Source organism: Aedes albopictus, chromosome 3, assembly GCF_035046485.1.
Source record: "Aedes albopictus strain Foshan chromosome 3, AalbF5, whole genome shotgun sequence".
Lineage (NCBI taxonomy): Eukaryota > Metazoa > Arthropoda > Insecta > Diptera > Culicidae > Aedes > Aedes albopictus.
In genome coordinates, this window is record NC_085138.1 from 129,324,171 (window position 1) to 129,344,386 (window position 20,216).

Here is a 20,216-nt window from a genome sequence, read left to right on the forward strand (position 1 = left end):
TTCACAATCAAGGATCCACAAAAATGTAAACAAAAAAACTTTACAGAAACTCTCAGTAGCAAACGATTGTTTAGTGGCAACGGTTTAAGAAACACATTAAAAATTCTTATGAATAAAACAAGATTTAGTTTTTGTTTCTAAAAATTGAGCAGTTCACACTCCTTTCTGGACATCTATGAACAAGTTGACGTAAAAAGTTTATCATCAGAACGACATTTGGAAGTTTCTGGAATGTAAATATAATTAAGTACCCGAATGATCAATTTAACCCCGGTTTACGGTATCTGAAACATGATGTACGAATGTTAAAACGATCAATAGGCATATAAAGTAACTCACTAACTGTGGAAGTGCACTTTGAACACTAAGCTGAGATACACAAATTTCCCAAATGGAGAAGAACGTGCCCATGTTTTGGCAAACAAAAGTTACTTCGGGAGCAGACCTGGTGTGATGGTTAAAGCGCATGCCTATCACGCCGAGGACCTGGGATCGAATCCCACTCCCGACAAACTCGCAAAAATGTGAGTTCTTCCTTCGGAAGGGAAGTAAAGCGTGGGTCCCGAGATGAACTAGCCCAGGGCTAAAAATCTCGTTAATACAGATAAAAAAAAATAAAAATAAAGTTACTTCATTCAAAGCTGCACTTTGCTAGTGAAATGCCTAATAAAATCTAGTAACAGTATCTACTACTATAATTAGCTTCCTGCCATTAACATTCATCCTAGCAATTTTGGTGTAGTTACATTGCGAAATATGCAATCATTTTTCTTAAAATAAACGAAACAGGTGGTGATCCTGTGGACCGGCTTTGAAAACGATGTAGAGTCATTTGATATATTATTCTGAATGAATGAATGGCCGATTTCAAAACGTGTTGCTTGTTTTGATTATGGTTCTTGTACTGTTATACTTATAGTTGTTTATATAATATTAATGTTGAGAAAATGCTGTGGATGAATTACTAAAGGTTATTTATATTTCTTATTATTGTAGTACATACCCCAGTCAACCAATGATCGTATAAGATGTTGAATAAGATGTTAAAGTGGAGGCGATGTGCGTACATTTTATATGCGCATAAATGGAGGTATGCACGCATATGGCCTCCCTTTATCACCTTTTGCAATATCATAAACGATTACTGGTTGTGTGGAACTGATACATGCAGCGACATAAAAAATCAAAATTGAAGTTTCAGCATTTTTCCAAACATTTTCTCGTCTTGATTTTGATTTTTTTTCAGACTTGTCTCTAGTGATAGGTATTCCCGAGTAGGTGGAAAAACTGATGAATACCATATTCAGTTATGATTGGTTGAATTACTGAAGAGCAAAAACTGATATTGGTTTGATTGATATAAGAGGTAAAAGAACAGAAATAATAGCAAAATCAAATATGGTGAACTACTCAATAATAGCTCGTTAAAATATTACAAGATCAAAACAATAGCAGACAAGATTTGTCACTTTTTTTTCTAGAAAAAAAAAATGGCAGCATCCAGCATCGAACCCATGACCTTAGGATTCGCAGGCGGCAATGCTTACCACTCAACTGTGGCTCGCTGTTGTAAATAGCATGGGAATAAGAGCATGCGGTTCTTCGTTTCCACTGCTCAGAAAGGGGAACAAGGCAAACATTGAGCCATCTCTATAGGTGTATGTGTTCCATTTCGTGCAGAAGAGCTGAACTTGTTCTTATGTAGAAATTTTCAGCTATTTCGATAAAAACAAAAACTGATATCATATCACTTTAAGCTATTCGTGCGATATTCATTGGAATTTTTAATAACTCATGAAAATCACATCGAGCTATGACAGCAAAAAATGTTCGATTTAAGATATGATATAGATATTCTCGTCTACCCGGGTTTAGCTGTAGAATTCATAAAATAACAACTTTTAGTGCTAAACGGAACTTGGAATGTACAGGGGATACTCGAAATAACTGCAACAGGTAAAATATTCACTTTTCAAAAAAAAAATTAACCTTTCTAAGCCCAGTGATCTATTTATAGATCAGATGCCTCGAACGCCCAGTGATCTATTTATAGATCAGTAACTTTTGCGATAACTGCGGAGAAATGAAGCATTTTTGGAAGACTGGTGTCTTCAGCAAAGTTGTTGAGGAGATCAAGGACTCTCCCATAGTACGTAATTTAATACGAATTCGCTCCAGTAGGTGGCGCTAGTGATCATGAAACATTGTGTTTTGACAGGTGTTTCGTCAACAGCCATTGCCAATATCGTCGTGCTCGTATCTTAAGAATCAAACTACATAAAAAAAAATTGTCTTCAGCAAACTTGATCAGGACATCAAGAGCTATCCGATAGGGAACTAGTTGGTTCTAGGTTTATCCGTAAGGCGGCGCTAGTGATTCCTAAAAAAAAAATAAACCTCTGTATCTCGAGAATCCGACTACATGGAAGAATTTCGTCTTCGGCAAGGTTGATCAGGACATCAACAGCTATCCGACAGTGAACTAGTTGGTTGTAGGTTTTTCGCCAGATAGTGCAAGTGGGCTCTAAAAATTCGGAATTTCAGTATCTTGAGAATCAGACTACATAGAAGAATTTCGTATTCGGCAAGGTTGATTAGGACATCAATAGCTATCCGATAGTGAAATGGTTGGTTCTGGGTTCATCCGTTAGGTAACGCTAGAGAGTTATAAAAAAATTATATAAGATAATACCACTGTTTCTAAAATTAAATCCTTAGAATAAAATTTTAAACCTCTGTATCTTGAGAATCCGACTACATAGAAGAATTATGTCTTAGGCAAGGTTGATCAGGACATCAATAGCTATCCGATAGTGAACTAGTTGGTTCTAGGTTTATCCGTTATGTGGCGCTAGTGAGTCCTTTGAAGATCCTTTGAAGATCTGTATTTCGAGAATCCGACTACATAGAAGAATTATGTCTTCGGCAAGGTTGATCAGGACATCAATAGCTATCCGACAGTGAACTAGTTGGTTGTAGGGTTTTCCGCTAGATGGCGCAAGTGGGCTCTAAAAATTCGGAATTTCTGTATCTTGAGAATCAGACTACATAGCAGAATTTCGTCTTCGGAAAGGTTGATCAGGACATCACTAGCAATCCGATAGTGAACTAGATGGTTCTAGGCTTATCCGTTACGTGGCGCTAGTGAGTCCTAATAAATTTAAACCTCTGTATTTCGAGAATCCGACTACATAGAAGAATTTCGTTTCCGGCAAGGTTGATCAGGACATCAATAGCTATCCGATAGTGAACTAGTTGGTTTTGGGTTTAGCCGTCAGGTGACGCTAGTGAGTTATAAAAAAACATATGAGATAACATCACTGTTTCTAAAATTGAATCCTTAGAATAAAATTTTATACCTCTGTATCTCGAGAATCCGACTACATAGAAGAATTATGTCTTCGGCAAGGTTGATCAGGACATCAACAGCTATCCGACAGTGAACTATTTTGTTGTAGGTTTTTCCGCTAGATGGCGCAAATAGGCTCTACTATTTCGGAATTTCTGTATCTTGAGAATCAGACTAGATTGAAGAATTTCAGAATTTTGTCTTCGACAAGGTTGATCAGGACATCAAGATCTACCCAATACTGAACTAATTGGTTCTGGGTTCATCCACTAAATGGCGCTAGTGAATTATAGAAATTCTTAGCTTCTGTTTCTTAACAACCAGAATACATACAAAAATTTGGTCTTCGGCCAAATTGATCAGGACATCAAGAGCTATCCGATAGTGAACTGATTGTTTCTAGGTTTATCCTTTAGGTGGCGCTAGTGATTCATAAAAAAATAAACCTCTGTATCTCGAGAGTCAGACTACATAGAATATATTCGTCTTCGACAAGGTCGATCAGGAACTAGTTGGTTCTATGCTTATCCACTAGGTGGCGCTAGCGAGTCATAGAAATTCTTATCTTCTGTTTCTCAACAACCAGACTACATAGAATTTTTTTATCTTCAGCAAAGTTGATCAATCAAGAGCTATCCGATAGTGAACTAGTTGGTTGTATGTTTGTCCGCTAGGTGGCGCAAGTGGGCTCTAAAAACTCTGAACTAATATTGGTGAAGTAGTTTTAAAGATAAAATAAAACTGCATGGCTACTGATTGATAACAAAACCAGCTAGGTATCAAACAGCCCTCTTATTTCATATAAACTATTCATATAATTTATAACTAAATATAATGTTGAAAAAATATAGTATAGTATAATTAGTTATCAACCTGAACTCAATGATAACGTAATTTTCGATAACGTGCTATGTGCTATCAATTTGTTATCTTTACTCGGGTTTATTGTGACTTTCATCTCAAAGATATTCGTTTGGATCGAACGCGACTCTGGAGCCGACCTGCTGATGCAAAATATATGTATATGTATAAATTGAACGTTATTTGATCAACTAGCAACCAGCAATTTGGTAAGAGATTTCAATGATTCATAGTGTTGCCGAGGTAGAATTTTACTGGAGTTCTTTGAGCAGCTGGAGCACACTGGTGATTGCTTGAATCAGCTAAAACTGGAATAGTTTGTTAAAAGACACGGACACGTTTGATGAATTCCAGTGAGCTATTTGCTCTTTGAAGGAAGCACGACACTAGAGACAACGGACTAGCATGCAACGCCCAGTGGCACAGCCGAAAACTTTTCCTGACAGCTGCGGCGGGAATCGAACCCGCGCTCCTCAGCACGATGCGACTAAAGGCTTGGTAACCTTAGCCGCACGACCATGAAGCCACACATTTTTCATTTTGAAACATTTAAGATTCTTCAGCCACTTGACAATAATAATTATCGGCTTCGGTTCAATCCGGATCTAGTTTCCTTTTATTACAAACTCTATCAAACCTACTGTGGTCGACTAGTGATCAACGCACTTGGTACTTCCTACTCGTTTTATTTGTATCTCCTACAGTGAAGCTAATAGCATATGACTACTCTCACTGTTTGCGCGAGGGTAAAATAGCTGATTTTCGCCGCAACACATACAAATTATGAACTTGTGTATCTCAAGAATAGAACTACATAAAATACTCAGGTTCATATAATCACAGCTGTAAATTGCGTGAGCCGTGAAATACCATCACGCATCATTAGCGGAAACCGTCTCTACTGTGAGCTCCGGAAGAAGTGAGATAAATAAGAATGAGATGTGCAGAGCGCTAATAAGGTGGTCCTTTATAAAATGAAACATATACCAAGCGAATATTTGGAATTTTCGAATTGCTAAGGATAATCTTTGGCGCTGTACAAGATAACGGTGTGTGGCGGCAGAGGGTGAGCCACGTGCTCGCTATGCTCTGCGGTTGCCAAAGCCAGAAGGATAGGGTGGGCAGGATATACTACTAGTATGCCGAATATCAACCCATTATATATAGAAATTATTAGAATGATACATATTGGAATGCCTAAAAACTGTTGAAAACTGTCCATTGATAAGGTACTAGTAGATTTTTTTAGTAATTACTAATGTAAATCCTTTCTGGAACATTTCAAACTGTATATTTTTCTATTAAGAGAATACCAACTATTCCATGATGCAAGGATCAGTCATCTAAAATAGATTTACATAGCTTATAGAAATAAGGTAGCTGCACAAAAAAAAGAAACATATTTTTTCAACGTTTCATGTGCATATGCCCCACTGTGTATTAAAATGAAAATTTTACCGTAGATTTCCGTTTTAATGACTACATTAACTTTCTTTTATGGGGTTGAGGTACTCCAGAAAAAATCAGACATCTACTGTGATTGTGGCATAATTTGGGCGTTGATGGGTTAACTAGCTGTAACTTTTCGAAAAGGTCTTCAAATATTCTCAAATTTTTACTATAAGTTCATCAACTAGTTGTGTATCAGTGGAAAAGATCGGACTATACTATACGAAGTTAGAAAGACTGAAGAATTTTAAGTATAGTCAAAAGTTTGCAATAGCTCATTATATTAGTCATAAATGATTAAAATTTTATTGCATTCGGTTTGTTGAATCCAAGATATAACAGCTTAAAGTTGGCTATCGGATAATTATCTCTATTCTAGAATCTTTCTAAGTTCGTGTAGAATAGCCCGATCTTTTCCAAATCTGGACCACTGATACACAGCTAATTTATAGACATACAGTAAAAATTTTAGAATATTTGATGCCCTTTTCGAAAACTTACAGTTAGTTGAACATTTTTTGAAAAGTGAAAATTTACCTGTCCCAGTTATTTTATGTATCCCCTGTATTAACCCTACCCAAGTAACAATCTTGATTTGGTTTTGTGATAGTTTTATCAAAACATTGCATAGTCTAATTGATCTTATCATTGTTTCTGCTGAGTACAACTATTCTTCATCAATCTGTGGTTTTAAGAACATCTCCAAGAATACTTGGGACTAAGTGCATAAAACCAAGGTTGTTAATCGATAAATTATCGTTATCGGCGATAAAGTTAACGTCTGTTATCGTTTATCGTCGATAACGATAACGTCTTCAGGCGGAAACGTCATCGGCGATACAGTTAACTGTGGAAATTATCGACTCGATAACGTCTCCGAAAAATTTTCTTCGATATCTGAACCGTTGTTGATGCCATCACTAAGGGTAACTAGTTTTATCGCAAAATTATCGAAGGTACGTTGATCTGCGCGTTGATTTATCGTTTGATTATCGTTATCGAGAGATTATCGAGCAACCTTTATCGTTATCGAGTTTGCGATGAGTTAACTGTCGATAATTTATCGGTTAACAACCTTGCATAAAACCTTATACACATCAAACATTATTGAACTTATTGTCAGTTTTAAGAGGCTCTCGTAGCTATCTTTAATTAACTATTCTTGAGCAAGAGTAACTGTTCTCGAGTAAGAACAGTTTGGCGGATGAAAATATCGCATGAAACGATTGCCATCGAGCGCATTATTGCTGCCAACCAAGATCATCCGTCCCGTAACCCGACCCTAGAGCGGTGCAGTGCCAAAATCCTCATCATCTTTCAGCATTGAAAAAAGAGGTTGATGTGGTCATTGAACGTCGATTCCCGTGCAATCGATGGTCAATTCACCGGACTGCAGACACTGATAAACTTTAGGACAATCAACTACACAGAAAAAAAACCCAAATTAATCCACCTACAGGTGATAGTGCCTTTCTCGTCGTATATGTTCTCACGATCTTTCCGTCGACGTAAGTCAAAGTGTTCCTGAATCCTGATATTTTTTTAAGAAAAGCAAGCATTTTATCAAAGCCATCATTGAATTGACTTAAAACTTATTGATGGCACATACTCCGACGTTGTGTTCAGCGTAAAAGCAGAGCTGAATAATATCAGATTTCTCAGTTGACTGCTTGAGTACCTTCACTAACATTGGGAGCTGATCAATATCAAGACGATACTAACAAGCTAAGATACACTACCCGTCATAAGTACGGACTCACAAAAAGTATTGCAATAATATTGCATCACCCTGACTCACCTCGATATCTCTAAAACCAGAACACCTACAAAAATGCCGCCTTCAGAAAAGTTGTTGCTTTTGGTCTTCTGAATAACTTTCCTGAAGACAGCATCTTTGTAAGTCCTCAGGTTTTGGAGATATCGAGGTGAGTCAGGGTGATGCAATATTGTTGCAAAATTTTTTGTGAGTCTGTACTTATGACGGGTAGTGTATAACCGCAGACAGACGTTCTAGCTCGAACAAATTTATTCAAATTTTCTATGTAAATTTTCACTAGCGACACCTAGACAACCGATTGCCACAGTGCAGTCGCGTGCAGTTGACAGTTTGAGAAACCACGTGCTTCCAGCCGCTTACTTACCACCCAATTCACCACCCACCGAAAAATAAAATCAAAACAAACACTGCCAAAATCATTCCTACATGTGCGTCACATTCACAAAGATTTCCCAATGCGAGTGAAGTTCATCCAAATGCAGTTTTATTCAAGGAAATCTATGTAAAATAAAAGTAATAATATGTAAAATATTTTACAAGAGTCCTGCGCTAATTTGTGCGAAAGATTTTAGACATTAAATTAAAGTCATTTACTCTGCACAAATTATGTGGAAACATTATTAGCGTGCAACACGTGCGGTCTTTTCCCGCCATCCGGCTGGAAGACGACCGTGGTGACAGTTGTTGGTGCAACGCACATGTGAGGCAGCGATTGAATATGAATGTCGCTAACGCCATCTGTTCGCTGATTGCCACTTGGCAATTTATGGCGGCCATGTTTTTTACACAAGCTGCTGAGTCAAACTTGAACGTCTGTCTGCGCATCTGTCATTCACGATGACAGTCGACATTGCTGAAATTTTCAGTAATTTTTATTGCTGATCGGATTGCTGAAATTTCAGCTCGGCAAAATTCAGCAAAATTTTGCTGATTTTCAGCGAAAAAAATTTGGTGTGAGAGCAAAGGTTGGTATTGATATGGTATTTATTAGGTATTCCCTTCTGCTCGGGATTGCACCTCTATAACGGCTCGCGATGATTTGATAGCTCGACACCGAACCCCCGTGTGTTCATAGGAAACGGTTCGCGTCTGCGCTGATTTGACAGAAGCGATCGCTCGCTTCGCTGGTCGACCGTTAAATTTGGGGGGGGGGGGGGCACTTTTGAATATAGATAGTAGAGTAAGCATAGATCCGCGGACATCGCTGAGTGTAATGTTTCAAGCGTGTGAATAGTATTTGTTTACTCTACTATCTATAGTGGTTTCGCAGCGCGGTGTCACGAACACTAATGCAAATCTACTGGTTGAAAATATGGCCATTTGATTTTGCTAGGAACAGCTGATCTTTGTTTACTATTTTCAACCAGTAACTCAGGTGGTGTTCGTGTAATGCAGCGTGTACGTACACGCAACACCACTAAAAGCAGAAACCACTATACTTTTGAATCACCACTGTCACGTCGGTTCGTCGGTGGAGATAGGCCCAACGAGGGGACTATGCCAACGAAGCATCCCGATACCCTAGTCACCTCAACAACAAAACATTGCCAATTTTTGCTGGACACGCATCTTACAATACAGTGTAATTAAAAATACAATGCCCAGCTGTTTAATTAACCTGTGTATGCTGGCTGTTCTTTGACTTTTACTGCAAGCTGAATACAACCTAGTCGAAATTTCGGTTGGGGGACGTTCAAAAATTACGTCCAACATTTGGGGAAGGGGGGGTCTAGAAAAGTGTGACAGTACGTGTATTAGGTATAGGAAAATAGCGTGACAGGGGGGGGAGAGGGTGAATCCCGAAAAATGATGGACGTAATATTTGAATCGTCCCTTGGGTGAAAAAAAAACTTTAAAATTTATTTATTTAATAAGGTATTTTAGGAACTCACTTTTGGGTAGTTTCGTCTTTCCGTGTACACACTTTTCTGTGTTGCAAATTTTGTGAGTGTTTGTTGTTGTTTAAAAAAAAATACAAACAAGTGGTCCGTCCCGGTTTTTTGTTCGCGAGTCAAAAATAAGTTAAAACGGTAAAAACAGGTGAAAACCGTACCCACAAAACAGCACCGAAATGTCCGACGAGAAGATTCGACCCACCAAATGCCCATTAGGTAAGTGCCAGCAGAATGTTACGGAAAAATAGTGCTTATTGTGGTCTCGTCGTTTCTCAGCTGCAACCAAACATCGGAGCTCTTCCAGAGGAGAGCTTCAGCCAGCCCAAAACAATTGCGTAGCTGCGGCCGAAATGACTTTCCTACACGGCGGATTACAACATTCCGGAAGATGTGGAAGCAGCTTTGGACCAGGCGGAACGTTCCACAACTGGAAGTTTATTGTGCTGGACAGAAAAGGCGCTGGCATCCGTGGTGGCGTTAGGTGTTACGTCGTCGTCCCGGAGCGACGAAGCACTCATTGTTCGGGAAGGCAAATGGAGACACCAAGAGCGGAGGTTCTAAAAGATTGCGGATAGGGCCGAATAAGAAGCGATGTGAGTATGGCGCCATCTATAAATTACGTATCACTCTAAGGAAAGGGAAGGAGTACGGCCGAGAGTTATGGGCCATACAAAAATTTAGGGATTTTCATACAAAAAGTGTTGCGGAGGAGGGAGGGGGAGGGGTCGAAATTGTACGATTTTAGCGTTACGTAATAAATGGACGCTGCCGATGTAAATAATTGTGAAGGAGCCATTTTACGAAGTGACAACAATGTTGATGATGATATTGGTTTTTACGGGTTATTGGACACTACCTCCTGTCAAAATTCATTCATAAAATCGGCTCATAAAATGGACTATATTTGTAGCCGGAGGGGGCTAACGTAAACAAACTCCTATTAGGATACTGCAAGATGACGTCACGAAGCTGGGAGCTGACAGTTCAGCGAGCTCTTTTCCTGGGCTTAGTCTCTGGCGGAGATCCAGAGAAACCGTTTTTCGATAGAATCTCAGTAAAACGGGATTTAGACGATTGATGTTGTACTAGTAAAGTAGAATATAATCAATATTCACATATCACAATAGTCCCGTTCAACGGCGTAGGTTGAACTTGCTCGAAGTTGCTGCATCCTACTCTTACCCATTTGTCAACAAACGGGAAAGAGCGGGATGGAGCAAGTTCGAGCAAGTGCAACCTACGTCGTTGAACAGGACTAATGATTTCGGGACGTAAAACGTGAATTTATTTATTCGTCGCTCAATTCAAATCCTAACATATTGTAAACAGCTCGCTGAACTGCACAATTAGGGAAAATCGTTAAACTCAACGGATTTGTTAAGAAGTTTTCTGGGAACTCTAATATCTTGAAATTTTAAAATCTCTTGAATAATTTATTTGTATCACCCTTCACACAATGCACACCTTGTGCACAATGATGATCGCTTTGATGGGTATTACTTCAGATAAAGCTTTTCTTTTTGAGAAATTCTAATTTAGATGTTATGAACCATACAAAAAAAAATGGTTTTACTTCTGCTGACAACTGTGAAAGTGTCCCATGCAGGTATGTAATCCATTATAATCTTAATTTGACTTATTTCGAAATTCATTAAAACAACATATTTTTTGGACATTGGTAACAGCCATCTTTCCGTAATATATCTTGTAACATTGACTTTGAAGGCATTTAAAAAAGCTTTTTTTCATCCAACATATGCTTTTCAAATTTCACTGTGATTTCAGATTACGCATCAAACCACAAGCTATAAGTGAATGCGTCAAATAAAAACTTTTTGATTGTAGAATCGATCAACATAATAATATTTCGCAATCTTCTTCTTTATGTATCTACGTTCCCACTGGAACTTGGCCTGCTTCTCTTCAACTTCATTGCATTAATTAGTATATTGTGAGGCAATCACAATGACTCACTATGCAAAGTCAAGAAAAGTTCCCGACCTGAACGGGAATCGAATTCATCGTCTCAATAGATTGCTAGAAAAAAATCAGTTCAAATCAAAAAAGACAATAAAAAAAAGATTAAAATTGGTTCAAATTTTGGCTACGATGGTTTAAATAAACTCCAGACATTTTTATGGTATTTAATAAATTGCCAAAGAAACAGCTTTAATATTTTTTGAGAAAAGTTGTAAATAAGAATTTTTGGCATAGAGACCTGTCAAATATCAGATGAATTTTCTGCCTAAGTATTTAGAAAAGTTTTATTTAAAAAATGTTCCACAAATTATGTTTTTAAGATTTACACAGGGACTTAAATTGAAATTCATATAATTTTAAAACTTTTCTAATTTCAGAACATGATTCACAATACATACGCTATTTTGATATTAAAATAAGCACTTGTAGATCTGGGTGAAGGCCTTTTTTGCCATTTTAAATTTAGGAAATGTAATGAATGGGGATTAAAAATGGAGCTTCACGTTATACCGCCTTAACAGTGATTTTAAAAATTTGTTGTTCGGTATTTATAATTTAATTATTTCCAATATACACATTTTGAAATTTTAAATATTAATCAATTTTCTTACGCAAAACGATGTGTAGTATGTACCTTCAAATACTGTTTTTCTAACTTATCAGTATTTATTGGGAAACGTCTATAAATTACGTCACGAAAAATAAAATATTCAACTAGGGTAAAAATACTAGACTTCGGCTCTGCCTAGAAATTCTGCTCTAATCTTCACTGCTTCATACATAAAAGATGGAATTTGTAATGAGGGGGCGAAGTCTAGTGCTTTTACCCTACTAATTCGAGTTTTGTTTGATTATGGTAAGTTGATGTATCTGTTAGGTAGGTATATTGAAAAAAAAAACTGTCGTTACAGTTTTTTTAAAAGACAACGGGATTTGCAATTACAAGTATAAAAAGGCCGCATTTATATAAAAAGAACAAGTCCTGTTTATTTATTAGTTTAATTCTTTAAGTTTTCAATGTAATGAAAAAAATATTCTCTCTTATAAACAGAAGCCTGTAGGCTGCGTTTCATCTCTGGAAATCGAGTACATTTCTGTAGTGGCATTATTACAGCATGGAGAAAAAGTGTCGTTAGAAGATCTGTTCAGAAGTACTGGTCGACGTTACTGTTACGTCACAGCAGACAGATCATCAGGAACAAAGCAGAACAGCTTTAGATTCATCAATGAGAGAGAGCTCGCATTTATTTGCTAAGCGAAGACTGCGTTGTGATAGCATTATTACAACTTGGAGAACCATCAAAGTGTCATTAGCAGATCTGTTCAGAAGTGCTGGTCGACGTTACTGTAACGTTACAGCAGACAGATCATCAGGAATATGACAGACCATTGGATTGCAACTGGAGTCAACAATCGTTCAAGTCGGCGAGAGCTCACGTATGGTCACTGAAGTCAAAAGGTGCTATGAGTCAATCTTTGATCGGTGAGTCTGACATTATGTTGTTTGGCCCACACTTACATGAAAAACAAAAAAATGAAAAATACCAAGTCTTACTTTCTGAATCGGTTGTCTTGGACTCCCAAGAAGCTACGGTCAAAATTTAAGCAAAATCGATTAAGCCTAAGGAGGCGCTCACAGTGTTTGAAGTTTGTATGGGAAAACGTGGCCAAATGTATGCATAAATCTTAAGTTTTCGAATTTTACCGCAAGGTGGCGCTGTAAGCGCTTAATGATAACACCTTTTGGTATTATTGTAGATGACTATATACCGAACAACTTTGTGGAAGACCGCAAAGTAATCCGATGCCTGTGAGAAAGGTATACCCGAAGCAAAGTGAAGCGAAATATTGAGATTTCATTATTTATATTATTCCTTTACATGTACTGAAAAAAACAACCCTTATGTCTCGCCTCACTGTACCTAGGGTATAACTTTTTACCAGGCTACATAGAGAAGTGCCCGCATGGCGCATATCATCTGGGAGGCTCTTTTATCAGACCAAGAAGAACCTTCCCCGAACACAACAGCACCCACATACAAATTCTCACGCCAATCGGTCCAGTATTTTCCGAATCGATTAGTGCCAGACAGGCAGACGGACAGACAAAAATTCAATTACATATATATAGACACTACTATTATACGTTAGTTATCAAATACGTGTATAAAATTTTCATATTAATAATGACAGTTGTTATTTGTTTTTTTTTTATGGAAACCCCTTCAGGACGCGCGCTGTTGCATCAAAAAACGTCGCTCGCCTTATTCAGCGCGAGCGTGGTGCAGTTTCAGGTTATATCTGGCGTGCGTCCTGAGAGGTTAATAACAAATTGAGCTATCGATTAACTCACAATTTAATATTAATAGCTGTTATTTCTTAGTTATTGCATACCTGCTGGATAACAAATTGAGTTATTAAAAATAAATATTATAATAACAATAGTTGTTATTTCTTTGTTATTGAATACTTGATTGATAACAAAATATACAACTTATTACTAATAATTGTTATTATGTTGGTATTCAACACCATTTGGATAACAAATACAGCACTTTACAGTGTGTTTGAAAGTTTAGGTATGCATTTATTATTAAAATAACAAAACTTGTTTTTTTCTAGGTGTGCTTAATACAAAATTATGGTATTCATTTTTGTTATTTTGCCTCTTATTATTACCTAATGAAGGGCATATCGAGGTATGATGGTATTGAAGATCAAATACCTCGATTTGTTATTCAGTTGTTATTTTTTTCTGCTCGGGATGGCGGGCAAAAAAAAACCCTTCAATTATTAACAGTGGAAGTGCTCTAAAGAACACTAAGTAGAAGTGAGGCAGGCCAAGTTCCAATGCGAACGTCGAGCTATAAAGAAGAAAAAGAAGTTATCAAAAAAGCTGCTATTTGATGTACTGTCAAACCCTGCGTATTCATCACTCTTTAATAAGACACTTTTTAACTTGTACCCCGCTCATTCGAAATTTGTTGAATTGAAAAATGATCAAATGTCACAGTGTAATACACTGTAAATACGAATGATACGATATTGTGATGTTACTTACACCCGCAGTGGCTCCTCGTGCAGCTGCTACTTCCGAAAGTTCTTGTTTGGTGCATTCCGACACCTGATCCGTTTGGTGATGAACCGCAGTGAACCTCGAAAGCCAACAATCGTAAAATGTACAATCTATCAATTCGTACCACCGCAATATCTGTAAGATTTGTGTTCAAAAACATATCATACAATCTAAACAAAACTAAAATAGAGTCAAATAGGTAATTTGACAGCAATCATTTTCGAATTAGCGTGGTTTTATGGTACGACACGCATGGATTTAATTCAATTTCACATTTACAACTTTCGGTTCACATTTTACCACTTACCGATTGTCCCTGATGTGGTCTTAGACTAGTTTCATGCAAATTATTAATTAGTTCTCCTAAAAATTCGCAAATTGATGTAATGCATGTATGGGTTTGGTTCATTCGTGCATTTCGCCAGTTCCGGCGAGGCACTCGAATCTGGTTCCGGAACACTACTGACCTGAGACAATTTTCTTGCTGACCGTTCTTCGCGTTATCGAAGAAGCCGTTATTTAGTGTGCTGCGTGTATGCGTTTGGTTTTTTTTCTACATTTGACCACTTCCGTCGCGGCACCTGGAACCGGTTTCGGCACACTATTGGTTTTCCAAAGTATGATCTATGATTTTTTTTGTTAACCGTTCATCAGCTTACCTAAAAAGTCATTAAATGTGTCGAATTTATGGGTTTGGTTCTCCTTTACATTTGACCACTTCCGATGGGGCAACCGTAATCGGTTGCGGAACACTACCTGTTGTCCCCAATATGGCCGGAAACTTTTTTTTTTGTCAAATCAAGATGCCTTAAAATCCGCGATTTGATGTGTCGCTTGCATGGGTTTGGTTCCCTTTTATATTTGGCCATTTCCGGCGGGACTCCCGGAACCGGTTCTGGATCACAACCGATTCAGATATGTTCTGAAAATATTTTCCTGCTTACTGTTCATCAGGATATCAAAAAAGCCACGATTTGATATGTCCCTTGCATGGGTTTAATTAACTTTTATACTTTGCCACCTCCAGCGGAACATCTGGAATCGGTTCCGATATGGTCTGAGAATGCTTTCCTGCTTACTGTTCATCAGGTTATCGAAAAAGCTGTGGTTTGATATGTCACATGTATGGTTTTATTTCAATTTTATATTTGGCCACTTCCGACGGGACACCCGGAACCGGTTCCGGGACACAACCGGTTCAGATGTAGTCTGGGAATATTATCCTGCTTAGTGTTCATCAGGATATCAAAAAAGCCACTATTTGATATGTCGCATGCATGGGTTTGGTTAACTTTAATACTTGGCCACTTCCGGCGGGACATTTGCAACCAGTTCCGGAACACTACCGGTTCCGATATGGTCTGAGAATGTTTTCCTGCTTACTGTTCAACACGTTATCGAAAAAGCCGCGGTTTGATATGTCGCATGCATGGGTTTAGTTCACTTTTATGTTTGGTCACTTCCGGCGGGAAACCCGGAACCGGTTTCGGGACACTACCGGTTCAGATATGGTCTGAGACTATTTTTCTGCTTACCATTCATCAAGTTATCGAAAATGCCGTAGTTTGATGTGCCGCATGGATGGGTTTGTAGCGTTTTCATATCTGGCCCCTTCCTGGGGTACCGGTCCGGAACACCTAAATGGCCATAACTCCGGAACGGCTGGACCGATCTGAACCATTTTCAATAGGAAACAATGGCACCAGATTTCGCGTCGAATGAACCGTCGGTCAATAAAATCGGTTGAGGTTTACTGCCAAAAAGTGATGTGAGTTTTTTTGTACACACACATACACACACACACACATACACACACACACACATACACACACACAGACATCACCTCAATTCGTCGAGCTGAGTCGATTGGTATATAAGACTTGACCCCTCCGGAGGCTCTATCAAATTTTCGTTTTTGGAGTGAACATATAGCCTTTCGGTACACCTTGGTGTACGAGAAAGGCAAAAATCATGTAAAATTCAGCGTCAAATCATGCACATATGGGGAATGCTAGAGTTAGTGCATATTTACATGAGATATCATGTAAAATTACGTTACAATCGTGTAAATTTCCACTAATAGTCACGTAACCGGTTGGAGCTCATGATGGTTTACGCGATGGTTGGCGGAAATTTACACGATGGTAATGTAATTTGTTTTTATATCTCATGTAAAAGTACAATAACTAGCATTCCCTTTATGTGCATGATTTCTCGCTGAATTTTAATAACATATTATTTTCTGTGCAGTTACCTGTTGGGAACGTTGACCGGAGGAACTTTTGCACTACAGGTGCTCCCGGTTGGCAGCGCCAGCGGTACCGGGCTGCTGATGGATTTCGTTGGAAGAAAGAGCCCAGTTTCAATCATATTACCACATATTTCACCGCGGTACGATGGAATTTATGTTTTTTTTCAATTAATTGCAAGATTTATGACGTTCTCGGCGGAGTTTGCCTAAATCCGCATCAAGCGGATAAATCAGAGTACTCTTGAGCTCTCTTGAGTAACACTTCTTATCCTTGGTTGAGTTAAAATAATTGAAGACGGTTTTCTGCGAATGTTATATATTTAAGTACTTTTGAGTTACGCCTTTAACCCTCGAGCGCTCGCGTCGTGTTCATTGATTACGAAACCTTTCGACCGTCTCAATCACGGACACATGTGGCAAGCCTTCAGGCGCAAGGGTCTCCCTGAGAAAATCATCGGCCTCATTGAAGCACATTACAGGGCATTTTCGTGCAGAATACTGCACAACGGTGTTTGGTTCGATCCCATCCGGGTCGTTGCTGGAGTGAAGCACCACTACTGTTCCTCATCGTAATCAACGAGATCCTGGTAGGTGCGATTGACCGTGAACCCAATCGCGGATTGCTGTGGCAGCCCATTACCATGGTGCACCTAAGTGACTTCGAACTGGCTGATGACGTTGCTCTCCTAGCTCAACGGCGCTCTGATATACAGAGCAAGCTCGATGGTCTTGCCAATCGCTCCTCAGCGGCAGATCTTACCATCAGCGTTAACAAGACCAAATCGTTGGATGTAAACACGGTCAACCCTTCCAGCTTTACGGTAGCTGGACAAGCGGTAAATAATGTTGAAAGCTTCCAATATCTTGATAGCCAAATGGCGGCCGATTGTGGCATCAAGATCGACATAAGTGCACGGATTAAGAAGGCGAGGGCTGCTTTTACGAGTTTAAGAAATGTATGGAAAAAAAAACCAGATCAGTCGACGCACCAAAATCCGAATTTTCAACTCGAACGTGAAATCTGTGCTGCTATACGCCAGTGAAACCTGGTGTGTATCAGTGGAGAACACTCAACGGCTGCAGGTCTTCATCAATAGATGCCTGCGGTATATAATTCATGCATGGTGGCTTGGCATGGAGCGCCGTAATCGATGTCATCAAAAGCCGATAGCGACAGAAATTCGGGAGCGAAAGTGGAGGTGGGTCGTCCACACTGTACGCAGGAGCGGAAACGAAATCTGCAAGCAAGCGTTAGATTGGAACCCAGCAAGACATTGCAGCAAAGGCAGACCTAGAGGCTCATGGCGGCGCAGCCTTAACAACGAAATCAAAAGAAAATCGCGTTAAGTACTGTTCCTTTGAATTCCACTAAGAATTTGCATCCTTTGACAGGTACGTATTTCGACCTCAACTGTAAGGTCGTCTTCAGTGTCTTGTACTTGACTCGACGAAATCAAGCAAGTCGACAGAAATTTGACCAGACCAAAGGTCAATGCGATGACTGGCAATCGCCCAGGATGGAAATCTTTCAATTCGGCCCTCTGCACCTCCGTGGATGCTCAGTAGGGTGGCCCACACTTGTATGAAAAACAAAAATTCCGAAAAATGCCAAGTCTTACCTCCTCAATCAGTTGTTTTGGACTCCCAGAAGCTACGTTCAAAATTTGAGCAAAATCGGTTGAGCCTAACGGGGCGCTCAAAACGCTTGAAGTTTGTATGGGAAAACTTGGTCAAATGTATGCAGAAATTTTAAGTTTTCGAATTTTGCCACTAGGTGGCGCTGTAAGCGTTCAATTATCAAACCCTTTGGTATTATTGTAGGTGACTATATGCCAGAGAACTTTGTCGAAGACCGCGAAGTGATCCGACGGCTGTGAAAAAAGTTATACCCTAGGCAAAGTGAGGCAAAGTATTGAGATTTCATTATTGATATTATTCCTTTACATGTATTGGAAAAATAACAATAAAGTTTATCCTCACTTTTCCTAGGGTATAACTTTATTCACAGGCGTTGGATCACTTTGCGGTTTTCGACAAAGTTGTTTGGCATATAGTCACCTACAGTAATACCAAAGGGTTTAATTATTGAACGCTTACAGCGCCACCTAGCGGCAAAATTCGAAAACTTAAAATTTCTGCATACATTTGGCCAAGTTTTCCCATACAAACTTCAAGCGTTTTGAGCGCCCCCTTAGGCTCAACCAATTTTGCTCAAATTTTGAACGTAGCTTCTGGGAGTCCCAAACAACTGATTGAGGAGGTAAGACTTGGCATTTTTCGAAATTTTGTTTTTCATATAAGTGTGGGCCACCTTAATGCTCAGTCAAGTAAGTACTAATGAATAATCAAAGAATTTAATGCTAAGATAAACAACTTCTATTGAATAATTGACACATTTACAGTTACTACCACTTTTTATTTCTTTTCAAACGTCGGCAAAGTATTTCCATTATCCTTAAGAGGCAATGGAGGTCAAACCACTATCGCACCGGTCGTTCATGCACAGCTGCAGTTTTGACCTCGAAACCGATCGGATCAATCATGTCCAAAGCGCCACCACCATGATTGACAAGATCAAGCCTTCTTTGGTACGTACGCTTCGGAGTAGGTAGGTAAGTGATAATAATTGGTGGTAATGTATGGGGTTTTTCTTTTGGAGTGCTTGCTCATACAAAGTTCCACTACCTAGATGATAATCATCAGCCTATGGAAGGCCCATACTTACAGTCCACGATGGACAAGGCGCGATGTGTAAAGTGGCCAAAACGAGGCTAATAAGCGGTTTTGTGTGCGAGCATTTAAATGAACTATGAGCCTGATCACGGGACATGGCACTACGTAAAAGGTGGTTATGGTTAGGCAGAGTAGTTCGGAGTCCTATCAACCGGTTTTGAACGCAACTCTTCATTAGACTTTTTTTCCTAGTTTGCGTCAATTCCCGACACATCACATGATCAGGATATGCTCCAATAAGCCGATTTGCGTCAATCGCGCCCAAATCCTCATCAATTGTGGAAGTGGACTTTTGGTTGCTCTGAGGAGCAGAGATGAAACGAATAATTTTGATATCCAGCAGTTTTAGAATTTTAGGAACATCATGAAGTATTCTAATTTCCACATAATTTCAACGAGACTTCCTGATGCAAAAGAAGATTTATTATAAATAACTTCATTCCAATAATAATAAAATATGGGACAGATACGTTTCACATAAATATGAACCTAGAACACATGCCCCCAATCCTGCGATTTATGAACATCGTTAAATCGGTGTTCTTCCTGATGGCCCCATCTGGTTTCACAACCCACATCTGTGACGTCCGCAGCGCCAGCCCCTCCATTAATCCACGGATAACAAAAGAATTTAAATCGCACATTGTATCGGATAAAATATTACTTTTTATGTCATCGAGATTTAAAAACGGGCAGTCATCTTCCTCCAATATAAATTTCAACACAGTGACATCCGGAGGCGAAAGCGTCGTCGTCGTCGTCATCGAAATAAATAAGGCATTTACAATTCAAATGAAGAGCCATATTCCGAATTCTGTGACCGCTACCCAATCAACCACCAGTCC

The 20,216-nt window shown here is 38.9% G+C and overlaps 2 protein-coding genes across 15 annotated transcripts in view; one reads left to right on the forward strand and one right to left on the reverse strand.

Moving 5' to 3' along the window:
• Nucleotides 1–20,216, reverse strand: part of LOC109622365 (TLD domain-containing protein 2) — a 768,101-nt gene that overhangs the window by 351,085 nt on the left and 396,800 nt on the right. The window lies entirely within an intron of this gene.
• LOC109399241 (uncharacterized) lies at nucleotides 9,320–10,113 on the forward strand. The gene is made up of 2 exons (XM_029873939.2): nucleotides 9,320–9,547; nucleotides 9,608–10,113. The coding sequence occupies exons 1-2, from the start codon at nucleotides 9,508–9,510 to the stop codon at nucleotides 9,904–9,906; spliced, it is 339 nt and encodes a 112-aa protein (XP_029729799.1). The 5' UTR covers nucleotides 9,320–9,507; the 3' UTR covers nucleotides 9,907–10,113.

Coding starts and splice junctions, on each gene's coding strand:
- LOC109399241 (XM_029873939.2), top strand. CDS start 9,508: ATGTCCGACGAGAAGATTCGACCCACCAAATGCCCATTAG. Junction 9,548..9,607: donor ACCCACCAAATGCCCATTAG/GTAAGTGCCAGC, acceptor GTCGTTTCTCAG/CTGCAACCAAACATCGGAGC.